The 22145-nt window shown below is 39.3% G+C and overlaps 3 protein-coding genes across 6 annotated transcripts; 1 reads left to right on the top strand and 2 right to left on the bottom strand.

Moving 5' to 3' along the window:
• Positions 1 to 214: 214 nt before the first annotated feature.
• c3h12orf43 (chromosome 3 C12orf43 homolog) lies at positions 215 to 3893 on the bottom strand. Of its 2 annotated transcripts, XM_061673033.1 has the most exons (6): positions 3747 to 3893; positions 3509 to 3536; positions 2959 to 3057; positions 2815 to 2882; positions 2644 to 2731; positions 216 to 756 (listed from the first exon to the last, which is right to left on the bottom strand). In XM_061673033.1, exons 1-6 carry the CDS (start codon positions 3862 to 3864, stop codon positions 429 to 431), a joined length of 729 nt encoding a protein of 242 aa, XP_061529017.1. In that variant the 5' UTR covers positions 3865 to 3893; the 3' UTR covers positions 216 to 428. The 2 variants fall into 2 exon arrangements, with proteins under 2 accessions (XP_061529019.1, XP_061529017.1); XM_061673035.1 differs by lacking the exon at positions 3509 to 3536 and having other exon boundaries at positions 215 to 756; positions 3747 to 3884.
• Positions 3894 to 7835: 3942 nt separating this feature from the next.
• On the bottom strand, positions 7836 to 15307 carry unc119.1 (unc-119 homolog 1). 2 transcript variants are annotated; one of them, XM_061673032.1, is made up of 5 exons: positions 14974 to 15307; positions 13974 to 14087; positions 9822 to 9921; positions 9533 to 9705; positions 7836 to 9430 (listed from the first exon to the last, which is right to left on the bottom strand). In XM_061673032.1, exons 1-5 carry the CDS (start codon positions 15206 to 15208, stop codon positions 9318 to 9320), a joined length of 735 nt encoding a protein of 244 aa, XP_061529016.1. In that variant the 5' UTR covers positions 15209 to 15307; the 3' UTR covers positions 7836 to 9317. The 2 variants fall into 2 exon arrangements, with proteins under 2 accessions (XP_061529016.1, XP_061529015.1); XM_061673031.1 differs by having other exon boundaries at positions 9822 to 9930; positions 14974 to 15306.
• Positions 15308 to 15657: 350 nt separating this feature from the next.
• Positions 15658 to 19992, top strand: pop5 (POP5 homolog, ribonuclease P/MRP subunit). 2 transcript variants are annotated; one of them, XR_009768223.1, is made up of 5 exons: positions 15658 to 15713; positions 15794 to 15936; positions 17008 to 17157; positions 17322 to 18482; positions 19699 to 19770. XR_009768223.1 is itself a non-coding variant. In XM_061671049.1 (5 exons), exons 1-5 carry the CDS (start codon positions 15694 to 15696, stop codon positions 19806 to 19808), a joined length of 507 nt encoding a protein of 168 aa, XP_061527033.1. In that variant the 5' UTR covers positions 15658 to 15693; the 3' UTR covers positions 19809 to 19992. The 2 variants fall into 2 exon arrangements, 1 of the variants encoding a protein (XP_061527033.1); XM_061671049.1 differs by having other exon boundaries at positions 17322 to 17405; positions 19699 to 19992.
• Positions 19993 to 22145: the final 2153 nt, after the last annotated feature.

Raw genomic sequence — 22145 nt, 5'->3', positions numbered from 1 at the left:
TGCTCCAGCAATGCCTCCCCAACACCAAGGAGCTGCTCAGAAAGGAATGTTGCCTCTCATTTAACGTCACCAAGTTCTGAGGCGAGGACCACAAGTTGTTGAGACGTTTTAAAAAACCCAGATAAAACATAGCTGGAATATGAACGAGGATCAGTGTTGGAGACTTACTTTTTACACAGAAACACAAAATCACCAAATTTTATAACAAAATGTATTTTATTTAAATACTCTTTTAGAATCTTGAAAAATTGTATGTTCACTTAAAACATGTTAACTCAATACCATAAGCATTTTATAAACACATTTTTTGTGACAAACTATCAGCAATGTTGACTATATGTAAAGATGGGACCTGTTTCTTATATGTTTTCGTCAAATCTTTTAATGCTTTAGACACTGTACAAAGAAACATTTACATTACAGTCCCATTAGTCATTTTCTGACGCTTTCTTTTTCCGTTTGACTTTGTGGTGTTCCTGCTTTGAACCTGCGTGGTCACAGTTGTTTTGAGCACATGGAGATCCTTCGCAGTCCACATGCTTGCCGCCTGCATCTCCTGCCTGCTTCCTCATCTTCTTTTTTTTCTTCTTCTTCGCAACGTTGTCATCTTCAGTGTCAGATGATTCCTTCTTTTTCTTTCCCAACTGGGGAGGTGCTGCTGCCGTGGGTGAGGAAACAAGTGACGATGATGGCAAGAGATCTTTCAACGACACAGCTGCCTCCTTCAGCCTCCTTTCCACTTCACTGTCACTGTCACTGGACCAAACAGAGTGTAAATCGTTGCATTAATGAGCATAAATCTCATTCATTAAAGGTGTTCCCTTTTGTTATCGTGCCGGTGAAACACTTATCAATACTTTCCTCACAGCGACTCCCTATCTCAGAAGACATCCCCACAATAATTTCCCCAGATTCAGCAACAGCTCTTTAAGAATGACTCTTTCCCACTGAAATCACGGAAATGTAACCCATCAGTAATGTTACATAAGTGTAAAAAGATGTGAAGTACTGGAAATAAATGTAAAACATTTTGCTATCACCCATAACGAATGACAACTATATAGAGATTACTTAAGACTTAAACAGTTTTCCAGTGTTCCTTTTGCCATTAGCTACTTCCATATGGTACCGAGTTGTCGTGACATACGCCTGTGTACTATTTATCCCACTGCAACAGATACTGTGCAAGTTTCATTTTCAGTTCTGTGGTTTTCATATTTCTCCAGCTTGCTGGTAGCCTTTTGTTATGTCATTAAAAAATCAAAACATGCAGGTGGAGCTAGGCTTTTCATTGCTCACTGAGCTGAGGTCTGGCATGATTTTCTTATCTTGTATGATGCCACGCGTCAACCTTAATTTACTTTTTACCCAAGAGAAAGCTTTCCCCTCACACAGTCTGTCTCGTCTCCACTGATGACATTATTACCTCAAAGTTTCTTAAAAATGTGTGGCAGCCCTTTACAACCAAAGGTCCTGCTCTTATGGAAGGCCGGCAGTCATGCGGGTCCTCTTTATGGCATCCATGATGTTTAACAGACCAATGTGAGAGTAAGTTCTACCACTAATGAGGCTGCCAGGGACAGTGAATTCATGATGACTCCCTATTCTCTGGCATCAGTCCCCTTTCTATATTCCTTCACAGGCTCTTTTTGCATCCATCATAGCGGGGCATCAGACAACACCACGCCTCCCCTCCACCATATTGAGTACCTCACCTCTATTGTTCTGAGGTATGGGGGGAAAAAAAACAAAAAACTGCATCACACTATAGGTGCCCAGTGGAGATTAAAAGGCCTCTGTTAACCCTTGAGACACTCTTCACTGGAACCTCTAAAGTTGAATAGAATTATTTACATCACACTGATCAGCCTCTGATTCATCAGATATTAAAACAAATTTTCCCACAGGAAAAAAAAAAAAAACTTACAGAAAAAAATGTGCGCCGGGGTCAAAAAGCATTTATTGTTAAGCATTCAAAAAATAATAATTATACTCATCTGAGTCATACGAGTGTGAAAATAAATTAACCACAGTTTAAAATGAAAAAACTATCAAACGTAAAGATGAATGACGACGGAATCAAGTAAAAGTGAGCCATGTCACAGAGGTGCCAAATTCCTTCCACTTTTTAACATACTGTAACTGTAATACAAGTCTAAAAATATGTTAACAATTGGTCATAGTAATAGTAGTAGAACAATAACACACTCCAGCTTAACACCGACAACAAGTGACGATGCGTATGAGGACACAGGAGTCTTACTGCTTTAAATTCACCGAAGTTTCAGTGTATAGTTTACTTCTTTTTGGTTCAAGCTTCTTAAAAAGCTTTGTTGAGACAGGCCACATGCATTTAACAAGCAAAACACATGAAATGTTAATACTTTTGAATTCACTAAATTAAGAGATCAGAGTGAGATATGCTGAAGTCTCTCGTTATGTGCATGAACCCTGTGTAATTCTGTACATTTACAGGCATGTTTCCCCCCAAAATGTTGGCCATATCCATATCTAATGGCCTGATGACTAGCGGTTCCACTCAAAGATCATGTCTGCTTATTACTTGCCTCCACTGGCAATAAAACATCTCGCTACAAAATGTGCAAAACAGTGCCCTCTGAATGACAATGTAACAATACAAACCTTGAGCTGGGAACAGGTTGTCGTCGTACCGCAGGAGGGGGATCGTCTGTTGTCTGTCTTGGGACTGACGTAGAGAACAAAAGAAACCCTAAAAGAAAAATAACACATTCAAACAGAGATACAACAATTACAAGGAAACATGGAAGAACATTAAGAGGGGAAGAGGTTTACCTTCATCATCTTCACATTTTGTCAGATTCTTACAGATTGCTATGTCAGCCTGGGTTTCTGTAAAGCAACTGAGACAAATGCATATAAATTAACATTTTTAATATACTGTACTGATTTATATATTTTTTTTAAAACACAGGTTACCTGTCAAGAAATTGTCCTAACTTTTTGGCGACATGAGTTTGAAATCCCTGGGTGACCTGGAGCCCGTTGCCATCATGTTCATGGTCAGCAACTACAAGACTTTTTTTCGCGCCACAGAATTACAATAGTCATCTTCCCATACAGTACACTCAAACTGCAACATCCGATGAGATGAGAAATATATCCAATTTCACTTATTTGGTCCAAAAATTATTTGCGATCTGAAGTACGTCTTCTTCAATTCCTGCAAAAATAAGCTTTGTGTTCAACTAAAGAGGCCCTGATTTCACACTGTGAAAGTAAAATTTGTGTATATTTAATGAGATCATCATTATGTATACTTTTTGTAGTATTGTTTGGTGGTGTGCCGTGGTGATCTAATATTGTAGGGTTTACCTCGGCTCAAAAAAGGTTGCTAAACAGGTCGACGGTATATTTTGCAAAGTTTTCTGTAATGTACTACGATTGAGGGAAGCTAGTCATTAGACATGATCTAGGTGAAAATGAGATTACTATAAAGGAAAGCACAATGGTTCCATGATTTACTTACCGTTTTGATTGTTTTGTATTGCCAATGCCTAAAAAAAAAAAAAAGAAAAAAGAAAGAAAAAAAAAAACTGAGGTTGAGGTAGACGCTCATCGCCATTAAGAAATTTGGATTTTAAATCTTGACGTTAGTTTTAGGTATGCTACGTCATATTGCTGTCGCACAGTAATCTATAAAACGTTTATACTGACATTAGAATATTGTAAATTTATAAAAATAAAAAAATAAAAAATTAACATACCACTGGCTCCACTTATTCGTGTATCCCAAACTGCTTCTTGACATCTTTTCAGCTCTTCGTCGTCACTGCTGCTGGAATCTTTCGCATTACCGAACATCTTCGCTGCATTGCCCGCCATGAAAACACACGTGCCTTCATGTTTCCTGTTTGCAGCTGAGGATTGTGGGTAACGGAGTTGGTAACCAAAGCGGAAACTGTTCTCATTTCCGTTTCTTTCGGGTATTTCTTAATCAATGGATTATTTAACTTTAAGCTAGACTGCAGCACACCCCCGACCCTAATGAGGATACGCAGTATGGACAACGAATGGATAAAACAAAAACTAAATTACAGACGATGCAAAAATAAATTTGTCATACCAGTTAAATAGAAGTAAAACCCATCGCAAAAATACAGTCCCCTCCAAAAGTTTTGGAACGGCAAGGTCAATTCACTTGTTTTTGTTGTACCTGTATCCTAAAACATTTGTGTTGCAGATCAAAAGAGGAATACGAGACAAAAGTTCAGAATTCCAGCTTTTATTTCATGGTATTTACATCTAGATGTGTGCAACAACTGAGGACAGAGCACCTTTTGCTTTGACAAAAGTATTGGAACATGTGACTGATGGGTGTTTCTAGTTGCTCAGGTGTTGCCTTTTAGATTGATTACTGAAACATTTGATTGCGCTGGGGTTTTTTTTTTTTTTTTTTTTTGCTTCGGGGTTCACCTGTAAAAATTGCATTTGCTGTTAAGCAAACATGAAGACCAGAGAGCTGTCTATGGGGGAAAAGGAAACAATTTTGAAGCTGAGCGAAGAGGGAAAATCGATCAAAGCTATTACACAAACATTGGGCATAGCCAATACAACAATTTGGAATGTCCTGAAAAAGAAAGAAAGTACTGGTGTACTGAGCAACAGACATCGAACAGGGCGGCCAAGGGTATCAACTGCAGTTAACAGAAACATTGTGAGAGCTGTGAAGAAACACCCAAAGACAACAGTCAATGACATCACTGCAAAGCTCCACAGGGCAGAGGACAACAAAGGACTTCATCAGGGGCAAAAAGTGGAAGGTCTTAGACTGGCCAAGTCAATCACCAGACCGTAAGCCAATAGAGCATGCATTTTACCTCCTGAAGAGAAGACTTAAGGGAGAAACCCTGAGAAACAAACAAGAACTGAAAGAGTCGACAGTAAAGGCCTGGAAAACATTTCAAATGAAGAATGCAAGTCTGGTGAAGTCAATGGGTCGCATGCTTGATGCAGTTATTACAAGGGTTATGCCACCAAATATTAAATGTTATTCATCCATCCATCCATTTTCTGAGCCGATTCTCCTCACTAGGGTCGCAGGCGTGCTGGAGCCTATCCCAGCTATCATCGGGCAGGAGGCGGGGTACACCCTGAACTGGTTGCCAGCCAATTGCAGGGCACATACAAACAAACAACCAGTCACACTCACATTCACACCTACGGGCAATTTAGAGTTGTCAATTAACCAACCAAGGATGTTTTTGGGTTGTGGGAGTGCCCGGAGAAAACCCACGCAGGCACGGGGAGAACATGCAAACTCCACACAGGCGGGGCCGGGGATTGAACCCCGCTCCTCAGAACTGTGAGGCAGACGTTCTAACCAGTCGCTGCCGCCTAAATGTTATTTATATGTTATAATGTACTTTTGCTCACTTGAAAAGTGGGTGGGTTCAAATAAAAGGTAGCCTGTCCTGGCTTTTTTTTTTTAACACATATAGATGTAACTACCATGAAATAAAAGCTGGACTTCTGAACTTTTGTCTCATATTCATCTTTTGATCTGAAACTCAAATGTCTTCAGTATACAACAAAAACAAAGGAATTGACCTTGCCATTCCAATACTTTTGGAGGTGACTGTACATACGGCTTTGATTGACAGGGATCAACAAAGAATCCATCCATCCATCTATTCTCTTAACCGCTTATCCTCACCAGGGTCACGGGTGTGCTGACACCCAACCCTGCTGACTTTGGGCGAGAGCCATCTGAACTGGTCGCCAGCCTATTGTGGAGTACATATAAACAAATAACCTTTCACACTCACACTTACGGACAATTTAGGGTCTTCAATTAACCTATCATCTATGTTTTTGGAATGTGAGGAAATCTGAGTACCCAGAGAAAATCCACTCAGGCAAGAACTCCAGACAAGAAGGCTGGATTTGAACCTTGAATGGTGAGGCAGCTGTGTTAACCAGTCATCCAATGTGCAGCCTCAAAAAAAGAATGACAAGTTCAATTATAATTCATAATTTTAATACAATTATACAAAGATGTGCTGGGTTAAATACCTTTGCAGCGGATCTTGTTTATCCCATCTCAAATACACCAAATATACAGTGGGTACAGAAAGTATTCAGACCCCCTTAAATTTTTCACTTTTTTATATTGCAGCCATTTGTTAAAATCATTTGTTATAATCATTTGTTTTTTTTTTTTACTTTAATGTACACACAGCACCCCATATTGACAGAAAAAAACATTTATTAAAAAAAGAAAAACTGAAATATCACACAGCCATAAGTATTCAGACCCTTTGCTCAGTATTTAGTAGAAGCACCCTTTTGAGCTAATACAGCCATGAATCTTTTTGGGAATGATGCAGCAAGTTTTTCACACCTGGATTTGGGAGATCCTCTACCATTCCGCCTTGCAGATCCTCTCCAATTCTGTCAGGTTGGATGGTGAACGTTGGTGGGCAGCCATTTTCAGGTCTTTCCAGAGATGCTCAATTGGATTTAAGTCAGGGCTCTGGCTGGGCCATTCAAAAACAGTCACGGAGTTGTTCTGAAGCCACTCCTTTGGTATTTTAGCTGTGCGCTTAGGGTCATTGTCTTTTTTTTTTTTACGTGAACCTACGGCCCAGTCTGAGGGTCTGAGCACTCTGGAGAAGGGTTTCCTCCAGGTTATCCCTGTACTTGGCCACATTTATCTTTCCTTCGATTTCAACCAGTCGTCCTGTCCCTGCAGCTGAAAAACACCCCCACAGCATGATGCTGCCACCACCATACTTCACTGTTGAGACTATATTGGACAGGTGATGAGCAGTGCCTGGTTTTCTCCACACATGCCACTTAGAATTAAGGCCAACAATTTCTATCTTGGTCTCATAAGACCAGAGAATCTTATTTCTCACCATCTTGGATTTCTTCAGGTGTTTTTTGTATTTTTTTTTTTAGCAAACTCCATACGTGCTTTCATGTGTCTTGCACTGGTAAGAGGCTTCCGTTGGGCCACTCTGCCATCAAGCCCCCGACTGGTGGAGGGCTGCAGTGATGGTTGACTTTCTAGAACTTTCTCCCATTTCTCAACTGCATCTCTGGAGCTCAGCCACAGTGATATTTGGGTTCTTCTTTACCTCTCTCACCAAGGCTCTTCTCCCTCGATTGCTCAGTTTGGCCGGACGGCCAGCTCTAGGAAGGGTTCCGATCGTCCCAAACGTCTTCCATTTCAGGATTATGGAGGCCACTGTGATCTTAGGAACCTTAAGTGGAGCAGAAATCTTTTTGTAACCTTGACCAGATCTGTGCCTTGCCACAATTCTGTCTCTGAGCTCTTCAGGCAGTTCCTTTGACCTCATGATTCTCCTTTGCTCTGACATGCACTGTGAGTTGTAAGGTCTTATATCGACAGGTGTGTGGCTCTCCTAATCAAGTCTAATCAGTATAATCAAACACAGCTGGACTCCAATGAAGGTGTAAAACCATCTCAAGGATGATCAGAAGAAATGGACAGCACCCAAGTTAAATATATGCGTTTCACAGCAAAGGGTCTGAATACTTATGGCTGTGTGATATTTCAGTTGTTCTTTTTTAATAAATCAGCACAGATTTCAACAATTACATTTTTTTCTGTAAATATGGGGTGCTGTGTGTACATTAATGAGGGGGAAATGATTTTAGCAAATGGCTGCAATATAACAGAGTGAAAACTTTAAGGGGGTCTGAAAACTTTCCGTACCCACTGTAAATGAGCGCCTTTGCAATGGGATAAGAAGTACATACTCATGAGAAGGAGACATATTGCAATGCAAAGTGGATGCTATAAAAAGTTGAAACCCCCTGACAGTACGCTTTGTTAAGGCATTTATTTGTTACATTTTAAAGAAGTGAATCTCAATTGCAAAATTCCTTTATCATCAGTAACTTTAAAGAGAGAGTGGTACAAATTGGATCCATGCTACTTTTTACTTTTTATTGAAAGCAGTTTTAACATGACTATTGACTACTATACAAAAAGCAATTACTTGATCATGTTAAATTGCCATCTACAATACAAGAGCAGTTAAAAAGTAATTCAACCACAATCACCAAACATAATACATCCCGATTTTGATTATGACTAACACATTTTTTTTTTTAAACAAATACTACAGATTTCTAATTAAACAATCCCAATCTATGTTTTACTGAGCTAAACAATGCTTACCACAGGTCATCACATTTGCACAATTTTAGATTTTTAGATCATTCAGAGAGTTTAGGAAATGTGATTCATTTTCCATTTTCACACGAGTTCCTGCATGTAAGCATATAAAATATATTCCCGTCATCAGATTCGATTACCGCGAGCTCTCTGTAATCTTGTCACACATGGGAATGACAATTCACAAATTTCTTCACAATGACCGTCGGGATGAAAGGCACATAAAGTTGTTTCAATGAATGCAAAAAAGTCAAAATCCTGTGCTAATGGAAGGATTTCCACAACTGTCATCTGATTATTAACTTAAAGCAATACTAAAGATTTCCAGAGTGGGAGTTAGTGTTGCCTTCCAAATAGATCCTTGAGTTTTGTATGGCTGAAATAGGGGGGAAAAATATATATAATTTTGCAAATAGTAGTGAATTAAATCAAACCAAAGTGACATGACACTCTCAGGCGTGCACCATGATCAAGTACGGGAAGACTTGGATTTCTGTTTTCTAAAAACAAAAAAAAACATGGCGATGTAGGAACATGACACCTGATGTCAACAAAACATTTTTATTGTAAAGATGGTTATACTACCAGAATTAACCAAGCATGTTATATCAAGCACATTCACCTTAAATATTTCACACTAAAGTCCCAACAATGCAAAACTGATACTAATATTTAAGAGTGAATGAAAAGGACCTATCACGATCAATACTATACAACTTCTACTCAGTGCTCTTATTCTTAAGAGGAGCAATTGTCACTTGTGAAAGGTAGTTTAAGTTATTTCAACAGAAACCTATTATACTGAAGCAAATTGAGTTGTAACAGAACCTGTATCACTAGGGGTCTGTGCTTGTCCCTTTCCAGCAGAGACGCAAAGTAAAGGCAAACAGTGCGCAAACCTTAACAAGATACTTATATGACAAACTTTAACAGAATTTTCCTCAGTGTCCTAAATCCCTGTCAGATTCTTAATAGATTCATGAAAGCATCAGATGGCAGATGTGGGCTGTTGATTCTGCTGATGGAGGTAAAATTCTTCTGTCTTAAGAAAAAACCCTAACTCTAACAGGATTCATACAAAACAAATCCCTTCCCTCGGGTGTATTGCACAGTTGTCCTTTTTAAGGTCTTACTGACCACCATTGTAGGCATAGTCTGCCTTGTTGTGCATGATGAGCTTGTTGTCCACAAAGTAGAAACTGTCTGATCTCGTCTCATAAGGGTGCTCCACCATTTGGTGAACTGGAAAAAGAAGGAAGAAATGGCAGGACTGTTCTAACATGGACACATCGATCAACATTATGTCTTGTTTAGGCACCATGCAAATACAAAAATAGGACTTACTGAGGTCATTTGGAAGTTGTGGAAACTCGTAAATGTGTTCACATGTGTTACGGCTGTTGGGAATGCAAAAGCCGAAGTCAAAGTCAAAGTTCTTGAGAAGGCGTCCCTGAAAGTAATGCCTTTCAATCATACGAAAGTTGTTGATGGGACGGTCGCCAACGGTGAACTCCACACTGACGTTTGCAAACAGAGAAAAAAAGTTCACACTTCAGTTGTACATAGACTTCTTGTTCAAATACTGACAAGTGTTCCTAGTTGTGTGAAACAAAGTTATGATCAAAGTACTTACGTTGCACCTACAGTCTGTAGTTTCAAGAAGGCTGGTGTAAACTGATATCTCACAAAACGCCCGGCACTGACGTCAAAATCTCCGCTCCCCTCTTCAGCCTCTATAGGACCTGACCGACAAAACCGGTTTAGTTGCTCGGAAATCAAATTATACAGATTGGGGTGACATTGGGGTGACAGTCACTTCGTGATAATAACCACAATAACTGCACTAACTGAATCACGCAATTATCATTAGAATACTGAAACAAAACCTCTCTGCAATTCCTATTTATATTTGTTGAATACAAAAATATAAAAAAAAAAAAAAAATTTAATGGTTGTATTGTGTTGCTCAAGGAAAATTGTGCAATTTTGTCATCAGAAGGTACTTATTTGCCAAACGTGTATCATGAATAAATTTTGTAGGTCTTTAAATGTGTCAACTTTTTAAATTATTTGTCCCCTGCTGTTTCAAAGGGTCAGTGGGAAATTTAAGTGAATTGATACGCAAAACAAAGAAAAAGAATTCCCCACTCGAAATAAATAAGAACAAATACTGAACTAGGCATTGGTAAAATTAAGTAATCGCAATAGTATTCTCAAACCACTTTTAAAAATACAGCATCTAAATACAGTGGAACATCCATAGTCAAATTCTCCTTAAGTGTTACAGTTTGGAGTTACAGTTGGTGAATGCCTGATCATGTGCCAAGTCACAAACACATGTAGGCTTGAACCAACATCATGCGTGACATTGGCATATCTCATGAGATTCAATCAGCATGTTAAAAGAACCACTATCAAAATTAATACTTTTGCAGTTTAATGTTAAATTGTTACTTAAAACATTGCCTGTCTACAATTAATGTTTTAAGAGGATGGGACTTTGACTCTGGCACTTATTGTTTCAATTTACTTTATTTCCTAAGAGAAAGAGAAGCACTGACTTTATTGAAATCGCTGGTGTATATAATTAAGCTTCTCCTGTGTTGGTATCCTAAAATAACGCTTTCTGGACACATGACAGTCGAACAACTTGAAAAGGTAACACCAGCAAAACAATAAGGGTCTATTGAGACTGCTTTTGACACACCTACCGCAACACATAGGATCAACAAGAAAATCACCCCTGTAGTGGGAGCATTTATTGCTAAAGATTTTCAGCCTTTTTTATGGTCAAAGATGTGCAGTTTGATCACTGACCTTCAACAAGTGTAACAGTTGGATTAAGCGTGGGTCGATTGGTCATGCCTGCAGAGCGGGATGCAGCCATGACCAATCACCCGACACCTGATCCAACTCTTACCCAAGTAGTGTTTTTTGTTTACATTTTTCCATGTTTTACTCCATTATACATATTCTATACAACTGTATTGCCCTGGTTAAACGATTAGTCAGGGAAAAAGAGGCAGTTTACCATTTGAAACAGCTATGTTTAAATAACGGTTAACTTGAAATAAATTACATTATTCAGTAAACTACTAAATGCAGTTCTCATTGACAAGAGATATCTTTGAGAAAAAAAATATGCTTTCTTTATGCGCAAAACACATACCATACCGTGGCACAAAAACTGAGGTAAACACCATACCATTGGTTACCTGTACAATCCCACCCCAAATATATATATATATATATATATATATATACAGTCCCCTCCAAAAGTATTGGAATGGAAAGGTCAATTCCTTTGTTTTTGTTGTATACCGAAGACATTTGGGTTTCAGATCAAAAGATAAATACATATGAGACAAAACTTCAGAATTCCAGCTTTTATTTCATGGTATTTACATCGAGATGTGTTAAACAACTCAGGACAGAGCACCTTTTGTTTGAACCCACCCACTTTTCAAGTGAGCAAAAGTATTGGAACATGTGACTGATGGGTGTTTCTAGTTGCTGAGGTGTTGCCTTTTAGACTGATTGCTTAAACATTAGATAGTGCTTGTTTTTGGCTTTGGGTTTCACCTGTGAAAAATGCATTTGCTGTTAAGCAAACATAAAGACCAGAGAGCCGTCTATTGGAGAAAAGCAAACCATTCTGAAGCTAGGAGAAGAGGGGAAATCAGGAGCTATTGCACAAACATTGGGCATAGCCAATACAACAATTTGGAATGTCCTGAAAACGAAATAAACTACTGTTATACTGAGCAACAGACATCAAACAGGTTGGCCAAGGATATCAACTGCAGTTAACAGAAACACTGTGAGAGCTGTGAAGAAACACCCAAAGACAACAGTCTTTGGGTGACGGTATCACTAGCCACTGTGCAAAGAAGACTGAAGAAATATACTTGCAATACCACAAGATGCAAACCACTCATCAGCAAAAAGAATCAGAAGGCCAGATTGGATTTTGCAAAGAAGTAGAGATGAGCCACAATAGTTTTGGAACTAGGTTTTATGGACTGATGAGAACAAAATTAACCTCAACCAAAGTGATGGAAAGGCCAAAGTATGGCAAAAGAAAGGATCTGCTTGTGATCCAAAACACACAAGCTCATCTGTGAAGCATGGTGGTGGTAATGTTATGGCTTGGGCTTGCATGGCTGCTTCTGGAACGGGCTCACTAGTCTTTATTGATGATTTATTGAATTATGAAGTCTACAAAACCATTTTGTCTGGTAATTTACAGAAGAATACATCCAAACTAATCAAGAGAAGCTTCATCATGCAACAAATCATGCTCCGTCCTCAAAAAGGCCCAGCAGAGGATGTACTTCCTGCGGCTTCTGAGAAAGCACGGCCTGCCACCGGAGCTGCTGAGACGGTTCTACACAGCGGTCATCGAATCGGTCCTGTGTTCTTCCATCACAGTCTGGTTTGGTGCTGCTACAAAAAAGGACAAACTCCGACTGCAACGGACCATCAAAACTGCTGAAAGGATTGTCGGTACCCCCCTACCCACCATTGAGGACTTGCACGCTGCCAGAACTAAGACAAGGGCGTGCAAAATCCTCTCGGACCGTCTGCACCCCGGTCACCAGCTCTTCCAGCTCCTTCCCTCAGGTAGGCGCTACCGATCAACGCAAACTAGAACTAGTAGACATTCCAACAGCTTCTTCCCTCTTGCGATCAACTTCTTAAACACCTAACCTATAATTCCATTACAACAAGCTGGCAATTTTTTGACTTGAGTTCGTTGTCACATTTCTGTGGGGCCAATTATGTATTACTCGTGCACTCACTGTAGTTGTCTCGCCATGCTGCACTATTTGCATATACTGGCCACTCATGCCAGAGTAGCATCTGCTCCATTTGCACACTGATTGAGGAGTATCTGTAACATTTGCACAACCAACATTGTCCCAGATGATCGCACTACTCGTCACTTTAAACCGCATACACTCCTTGAAGTCTCAGCGCCCTTTGCACAATGGTCATTGCACCGGACTATTGTAATATTAGTCGTTCGAACTGCTCTAAGTGCTAGAGGACTCTGCATCTTTTTGTTTTCTGTCAATGTCTTTATGTCCCCAAAGTGTTCTGTAAATTGACTGTTTGTTGTACTAGAGCGGCTCAACTACCGGAGACAAATTCCTTGTGTGTTTTGGACATACTTGGCAAATAAAGATGATTCTGATTCTGAAAACAATGACCCAAAACACACTGCAACACAACAAAGGACTTAATTAGAGGGGAAAAGGGGAATGTCTTAGAGTCAATCACCGGTCCTTAACCCAATAGAGCATGCATTTCACCTCCTGAAGAGGAGACTTGAAGGCAGAAACCCCCAGCAACAAACAAGAACTGCAAGAGACTCCAGTATAGGCCTGGAAAAGAATTTCAAATGAAGAATTCAACTCTGGTGAAGTCTATTGGTCACAGGCTTGATGCAGTTATTGCAAGTAAGGGTTATGCCACCAAATATTAAATGTTATTCACTTTAAGTTAATTTAATAATGTTTGTTCCAATACTTTTTGTCACTTGAAAAGTGACTCAGTTCATACAAAATTCTGAGTTGTTTAAGTCGTAAATACCATGAAATAAAAGCTAGAATTCTGAACTTTTGTCTCATAGTCTTCTTTTGATATGAAACCCAAATGTCTTCAGTAGACAACAAAAAAAGGAATTGACCTTGCCGTTCCAGTGCTTTTGGAAGGGACTGTACACAAACGCATACCCACAACTCATGTGTTAATTGCTGGATTCAATTATCATACGATTTACCGCTGTTAGGGGGTTTGGCGATCTCAAACAGTACTGTCCCGGTCTCAAGATCTCTGATCTTGAAACGTGTGAAGTCGATGTTGTAGATATTGTCTTCAGGTTTGCAAAGATAGTCTGTAATCGGAAACAGGATATTAGTTCAAAGAAAAGAAGGTATTTTACAAATGCTCCTTGAACACATGTATTTGTCATTGTATAATTTGTTTTGCCTCTACTTAAATTGTTATATGACGCATAAATACTGGTCATTTTCTGCTGTGCTGTCACCCACAACTGTTTTCTCGTTCCTTGGGCACTGGATTAAGAAATACAATTGCAAAGGGTAGACTCACAGCTCTTGAACCAAGCACCCCGATTGAGGAGGGAAGTCACACCATTGTTGTCTGGTGCAGGAAAAGGCCAAAACAATGAGAGGCATTTAACATTGACTGAGGCTCCGATGACAGACCCCATGGTTGGAGTCAGAATGAGTCAGGTTGTCTCCCTAAAGGGAGGGATACGCACAGTTCCTGGTGCCCATTGTATAAGAGTTCATGCATTAAAATATTTACCATTAATAATAATAACAAACGTTTAATCATGAAGGGATTACCCAATTCAATGGCAATTATCAAACCCCAACATTCTATTCAACGTTAAGAGCTACTTTGAGGTAATACTCTTACCCAAAAGGTTGATACAAACTAAACCGTAAAAACAATAGTATACAACAGTATATACGTTCAGATTCAGAACGAAATGTTTGGATATAATTTAACACCGCATGGCAAATTCACATCGTACCTCCTACTTACACGTCCCAGCTTCGTGCGTAAAGTTTTGTATTGCGTTAAATCTTAAATAAATGCCTCTCTTTCCCATTGTGCACCTTTGAGAGCGAGAAAGCTGACCAGGAGACTCGTCCCTTAGCATACAGATAGCTTAGCATACACCACAAACAAACAAGTGGTGTTTGACGTCTCGCGATACATTTAGGCCGTGAAAGCAACCGTTCACGTACCCTCCGTGACAGCCCGGAGTCCCAGCACATGATCCGGCGAAATATCCTCTCCGAGCGCCCGAAGTTCATCCTCTGTTACCACGGGCCACTTATCCGTTTGACTGCGCCTCGACTTCAGCTTCTTTAACATCCCTCCAACAGCTTTTCGGTCCCTCCGGTTTGACTCTGTGCCGATCTCTGCGTCCGTGTGTCCCTTCCCGACTGTTGGTGCCGCTTTGTTCCGAGAACCGTGCATAGTAGGCACCGTGGCGATATGGGGCTGAAAAAAAAAAAACAAATGTGCTTTTTATTGGAAAGCGCCCTGGACAAATTGCGGCTGTAATTCCAAGATGGCGTAAAGCGTGTATTGATGACGGAAAAGTACGACTGCGGTTGGCTAAGAACAATGTGCGTTGTCATAGTTACCAAATGGGTATGAGTGATTTGTGTCCCAGGTCCTCCCGTTTTATTTTAACTGGGTGGATAATTACTTGCTTAAATTGGTTACATCACATCAGCCTTTATTTTCCCGAGCACACATTCTTCCTAAATGTTGTACAGTATTCTCTTTGCGATTGTATTCATTCCAAGAAAGAAAACCTAATCCATAAAAATAAAGGTAGTTACTGTTGATCATTATCATTAATGACCAGCACGCGGCGCTAACGAAACTCGCAATGCTAGATTTAGATTTATTTTGTTGACGTAATCTGGCGTTCATCGAAGAAGAAATGATCAACGATGGTGAGAGTTAAATCGAGGTAAACTGTGAGAACTCACTAACAAATTCAGTAAAAGTTTAACTTGGTGGATCCGTTTCTGAAACTGTTTTTGTTGACAGGTATTTACTCTGTGAGATTAACGTGTCTGACAGAAGCAGTCTCTTGTTCCTGAATGACAGAGCTATCGCCGCAGCGGTGAAAGAAGCGGTGGCCCGCATACACGGCGACTACGGGGCGGCGATGTGCAGCATTAGATTCTGCGGTAAACTTTCTTACATAAGATAAATTTTAAAATGCTATAAAATGACTTGTATTAAAACCAATATCAAATTAATCTAGGAAACAAATGTATCCACCAGAGCCAGACAACCAAGGCAGATCGAGGCCAAGCATTCTGTAGCCGATCTGTTTCCCAACCTTTACTAAGCAAATGCCTAAAAACAATAAAAAAATAAAAACAATGACAAAAAAAAAAAAAAAAAAAAAAAAAAAAATTATTCCCAGTGACAGGTTTAGCAACGGGTATTGGTAATCCATCTAACCATTTTCCGTACCGTACTTGAATGACTTTCTGACCTCATATTTCTTTGAAAACGTAATCTAAAATAAATAAATCCCTCCAGTGAACATAATCCAGTATCACCGTCCATTCCTTGGCTTTTTAAAAAGCCGATTTTGGGAAGGCAATATAGCCATTCAGCCAGTGGCTGTGTTGGCTGCGGTCCATTTAGCTGTGTTGTCACCATTTACCCAACTTGTTGCTCTGCTAAACTTCTGACAAGGTTGCTCGACCCACTAGTGGGAAAGTGAGCGGGTGCTCAAATCAACAACCGGCCTCTCTCGCCCCTATTAAAAATGTAATTCTGTGACACCATCAAAATTTTAAATACACGTACGTGTAATGTGATTGTCTCTTTTTCAGTAACTCTACTGGATTATCGTTCACACACCAGTACATGCATTCTGTGACACCTGTCCAAGCCTGTTTCCACATACCCCCCCGCAATCTGCTCGTGCACCCCACGAGGAAACATTGGTCTAACACATGGTACTGTACTTGTACTGTAGTACAAGTAGTACTGTACTTGATTTCAAGGCCACTTCTGTTGACCAATAGAGATGCATGGTGTGATAAAACCTACTTTCATTAGTTGTTGCCCTATGTCTGTCTAACAGAACAATCACTTACTGTAGATACCTTTTATTGGGAGATGGTAAATTTGGTTCAGAGTTTGTGTTTCACCTTTTTTTGTCCATTTGTTTCCATTCTGTAATTTTGGCAACCGGATAAATCGGGGTTGCAGGCAGATGATGTGTACTGTTTTCTTTTCAGTGAAATACCTGAATACCCAAACAGGAATGGTATTCCTGCGTTTCCCTAAAAGAAGCTACAAACTGCTGTGGTCAGCATTGCCTTTCATCACCAGTATTGAAACCCGCTACCAGAAAATACCATGCTTTCTAAACTGTCTGCACATAGGAGGTAAGAAAAGGATCATCTTGTATTTCAGATTTATGTTTGTTAAACATATATTTACCTTAAATTTAAATTAATTTTGAGACTTTAAGTACTGTATATGCTAAATTGTGTATTTAAATTTGTAGCCCTTTCAATCTAGCCATTAATTCAATTTGATATTTCATAAGGAACAATCAGAACTTGTCAGAAGTTTCTGATACGATACAACACACGGCAGCTCCATCGAATGCTCCCAAATTGTAAAAATGAAGGTAAGTCTTGTCATTTAAGGCTTGGATAAAATAAACATGATAATAGTATGACAATGTAGTTTGTTATATAATTTGGAATACTTGTTTTTAATATTTGAGTAGCAAAGTTAATTCACTCATGTGAGACTTACATCTGCTAAATACAGTTCTGTGAAAAATGATTGGCCCTCTTCTCAAATTCTTGTATTTTTGCCTGGTTTCCCCACTTTAATGTCTAAGATCATTAACCAAATGTAAATATCAGACAAATAAAACCCAAGTCAATTTCAAATGCTGCTTTTAAATGGTGATTGCATTAATTAAGGCAAAGGGTTAATCACAACGTTTGGTTAATTTTCATTGATCACACCCAAACCTGATTACTCCACACCTGTGCAGTCAAGAAATCACTTAAAAATAATCTTAAATAATCTGTCCTGACAAAATCAAGTTGGACAAAAGACCTAAAAGGACTGCAACAAACTGGCACGATCAAAAGAAATTCCAGAACAGTCGAGAAATAAGGTAATTGAGATCTATCAATCTGAAAAGGGCAACAAAAGCTATTTCCAAAGCTTTAGAATTCCAGCGAACCATAGGGAGAGCCATTATCCTCACATGGAGAAAATATGGAAGAGTGATGAACCTTCTCAGGGGTGGCCGGCCTCCAAAGATTACCCCAAGAGAACAGCAATGACTCATCCAGGAGGCCACAAAGGAACTCAGGACAACTTTTAAAGAACTGCAGGGCTCCCTTGCCTCAGTTAAGGTCAATGTTAATGACACAACAATAAGGAAACTACTAGGCAAAAATGGCAGATTTCCAAGGCCAACCACTCCTGACCAAATAGAAGATAAAGGCACGTCTCACATCTGAATGATGACTTTTGGGATAATATTATATAGACTGACAAGATGAAAATTGAGCTTTTTGGAAAGTGTCTCATTACATCAGGCTTGAATGTAGCACCATAAATTTGCCTCGATCAGGTGCTCCTTGCAAGATTTCTGACAGAGGAGTGCAAAGAATAATCAGACGAGTTGTCCAAGAGCCAAGGACCAACTGTGGAGAGCTTCAAAAAGACCTGGAATTTGCAGGTACTGTTGTCACAAGGAAAACCATGAGTAAAGTACTCCGCAGCCATGGCCTGTATGCACGCTCACCACGCAGGACCCCATTGCTGGGGAAAAAAAACATGTCAAAGCTCGTTTAAAGTTTGCTGAACATCCTTTTGACAAGCCAGTTAAATACAAATTGAGCTGTTTGGATGCCATAATGCACACACCTCTTTTGGAGGAGAAATGGCACTGCACATCACCCTAAAAACACCATACCAATGGTGAAGTTCAGAGGTGGGAACATGATGGTGTGGGGCTGCTTTTCCTTCCTCAAAGTGCAACTCTGTACACCGGCTGACTAACATGCATTTGACATGGTGTTCATTCACTAAGTTCAATAGACACACTATAGGCTATTAGTATTCAAGTATTTCAAACTCCCCTGTTGCACAGAAAAACTGTTCCAGCACTAAGGAATACAGATCCACCATTCTGCAAGGCCATACAGCTGAACAGGACAGGTTTAACAAAAATAATTAATAAAAAATGGCCCCGCCAATCACCTGACTTGAATCCAATCGAAAATCTATGGAAAGAACTGAAACTCAAGGTCCTTAAAAGAAGCCCACGGAATCTTCACGATTTAAAGACTGCTTGTGTGGCGGAAAGGGCCAATAATATCACACCAGAGCAATGCATGCGAGTAGTTTCTCCATACAGGTGGCATCTTGAATTGCCAGTTAAAGAAAACGCTTGATTTCAGTTGTTGCTGCTGAGAATGACCCAACTGTTATTAGGTTTAGGGGGCAATTGCTTTTTCACACAGACCCAGGTAACCTTCATTTTTTTCCCCCTTCATAAATGAAATCACCATTTAAAAACAGCATTTTCAGTTCATTTGGGTTATGTGTATAATATATACATATGTTTGATGATCTTAAACATTACAGTGGAGATACTACAAAAACATAAGAATTTGAGAAGGATGCCAATACTTTTTCACAGCACTGTACATTCCTATGCAACGTATTAGTAATTTGACTATACCATCCACTATATTGTTCAGAAGTCTATATGAAGTGCAATAATTTATTTTGCAGCAGCGGTTTTTGACCCTATTTCTTTGTACCTTTACAAAACCCTGAATTAAAAAATTGTTTAACCCGGGGGTTCACAACTGCTGAAATGTTATCTCAGAAGCACCTGTGGTTTAAAGATTGTTAAAAGAAGTTGAGTTTTTTTTTCTCAATTGCAGAAGAAAAGAAACAGATTCGCAAAGCTATCCTAAGTTGCTCCATAATACAAGGAGCATTTGAAGATGAACCAGAGAATGATGATGATGATGATGTTGAAGACGAAGCGTAATCTGACAAACGCGGTTCACGGTGATCAGTTTTACGATGAGACTTTTGTTCTTCATTTTCATCGTCTTGTGTGCTATTTTTTGTCCAATAAAATGAAACATTTGGATGTATTTGTTGGATGTTCCAAGTTTTTTTAAATTATTCGATAGTATGTTTTTATATAGCTAAACTACAAATCCGGTGAACCTGGTCAACACACAGCAACAAATAAAGACAAGGAAATAATGTGGTCCTTTGTTTACAGATCCTTTATTGTGTTTCTGTACAAGGCCATTTTTCGCCATCCATCCAGAATTGACATTTGAGTCGTCAATCGTGTTGAACGAAAAGGCCTTTGACTCACATTATATACTCTTGTTTTGTGAGTCTCAAAGTGTGTTATGCATGGCACTAGTGGTACATAGAAGAAAATGAATTATTTTTTTTATGTATGTGTGCATATATATATTATATCCCTAAATGCCTAATGTGTTGTCATTGCTTAGGGGCTTACCTGTAGGTAAAACTACGGGACTAAAGTTGGGCAATCTGCCAGCGTGGCAGATTAGGGCCTATTACCTTCTTCATGGACGATTAAGGCCTTTTACCTTCTTCATGGCAGTACAACAAAAAAACACGGCCCTCATTTCCCGAAGGCCAGAGAGCCTCTGCTTATGGCAGGGGCAGACAAGCTTGGCGGCAGAAGGTGCTAAGAATCACCGGGCTAATTATGGCTGCCTATGGACAATGGACTTGGCTATGTTAGACCAGAATACGATTACTCTTACAAACATTTTAAGTCAAACCAAATTACAATCTTTAGAAGTAGCAAGAAAGAAGCAAAAAAGACATAATGCACAAAACCTTATTTTTGGGACGCACAACGTGCGAACAGTAAAGGACGATTCTCGACTAGAAGAGCTACAACAGGAGCTGGAAGCCATCAAATGAGATATAATTGGACTTTGTGAAATACGTCGGAAATATGAAGCTATGTTGATCTCGATAATGGCTATCTATTTTATTAGAGGATCAGAAAGCGGACGCAATGGTGGAGTTGGTTTCATTATTAATAAACGTATCGCCAATTACGTTACCTGCGTCAAAAGTGTTTCCGACAGAATTGCCACAGGAACCACCATCTCTATGAGAAAGCGTTACTCGCTTCATTTGATACAAATATATGCGGCGACCATCAGCCACACGACAATTAGGTGGAAGCGTTTTACAGATTTATGCCGTCTTTATCGTCAATCGAAGCACAAATTTCGAGTCGTCATGGGTGACTTTAACGCCAGGATTGGCCTTAACTCTGTCGAGAAATCAATTGGATCCTACTGAATGGGATCAAGAGACGAAAGAGGAGAAAGCTTAAAAGAATTTGCTGAACAAGAAGGCTTATACTTTATTCATTTGTTCTTTAACAAGAAATGGAACAGAAAGTGGACATGGAAAAGCCCCAAAGGTAACACTAGAATAGTAGACTACTTCATGTCGAATGACAAAGGGGTATTTATGGATATATGGATATATATATGGAAGGCCCTAAACAAATTTGACATTGGAGGTGACCACAGATTGGTTTCGGTCAAAGTGCAAATCAACTGCCAACTTGAATGAAAGAAACTTAAACTTAATTCAAGAAAGAAGCGACTGGTTTAAAATACGTTTGGCTAATCGCTTTAAAGCTCTTGCAATTACTGGAAAATGCAGATTTGTCAACACAAAATGACAACATTGTATATTGCGTTGTTCAAACTCCAGAATATCAAAAGCAGTCATATTTAAGTACACTTTTAAGTACAATGCATTTTCATGTACTCTTTAAGAATCCTGTTTTAAACATTTTGGTACATGTTTAACTTTGAGGTGCAATATATTTCAATTGAATGACGTTTTAAGTACAGTTGCAGTTTTAATGTTCAAGGCTGTCCCTAACGTTAGTTGTTTACAATATTAAATATACTTTTTAAAACCTGGGGTGATGGTGGTTTTTGTAGGGATGAATATTTTCTTAGGCGCTGTTTGGTGTGAAAGGTTTGAGAACCACTGTTCTAATTCATTCCGAAGGTGTTTGATGAGTCTGAATTAAGGCTTTAACTAGTTTGATGAGTTATAGTGTTTAGAGTAGCCTCCTACTGGTGTAAAGAGTTGGTTGTGATGTTCAAAATAATATTGTCTTTTAACGTTGTCGGGAACCTGTTTTCCACGTGGTAAAACTAAAATACGAATTGCACAAATTATAAAGCAATTTCAACGTCTTAATTATTATCGATCATATTACGTTTTCGGTTTTCAACTTTGAACTTCGCGTGAACGTTAAATCGGCACATGACCGTTGAAAATTCCTGATTGGTTA

Source organism: Phycodurus eques, chromosome 3 (assembly GCF_024500275.1).
Source record: "Phycodurus eques isolate BA_2022a chromosome 3, UOR_Pequ_1.1, whole genome shotgun sequence".
Lineage (NCBI taxonomy): Eukaryota > Metazoa > Chordata > Actinopteri > Syngnathiformes > Syngnathidae > Phycodurus > Phycodurus eques.
Note: the sequence above shows the minus strand (reverse complement) of the source record. Positions and strands in the feature narration are given on the sequence as shown.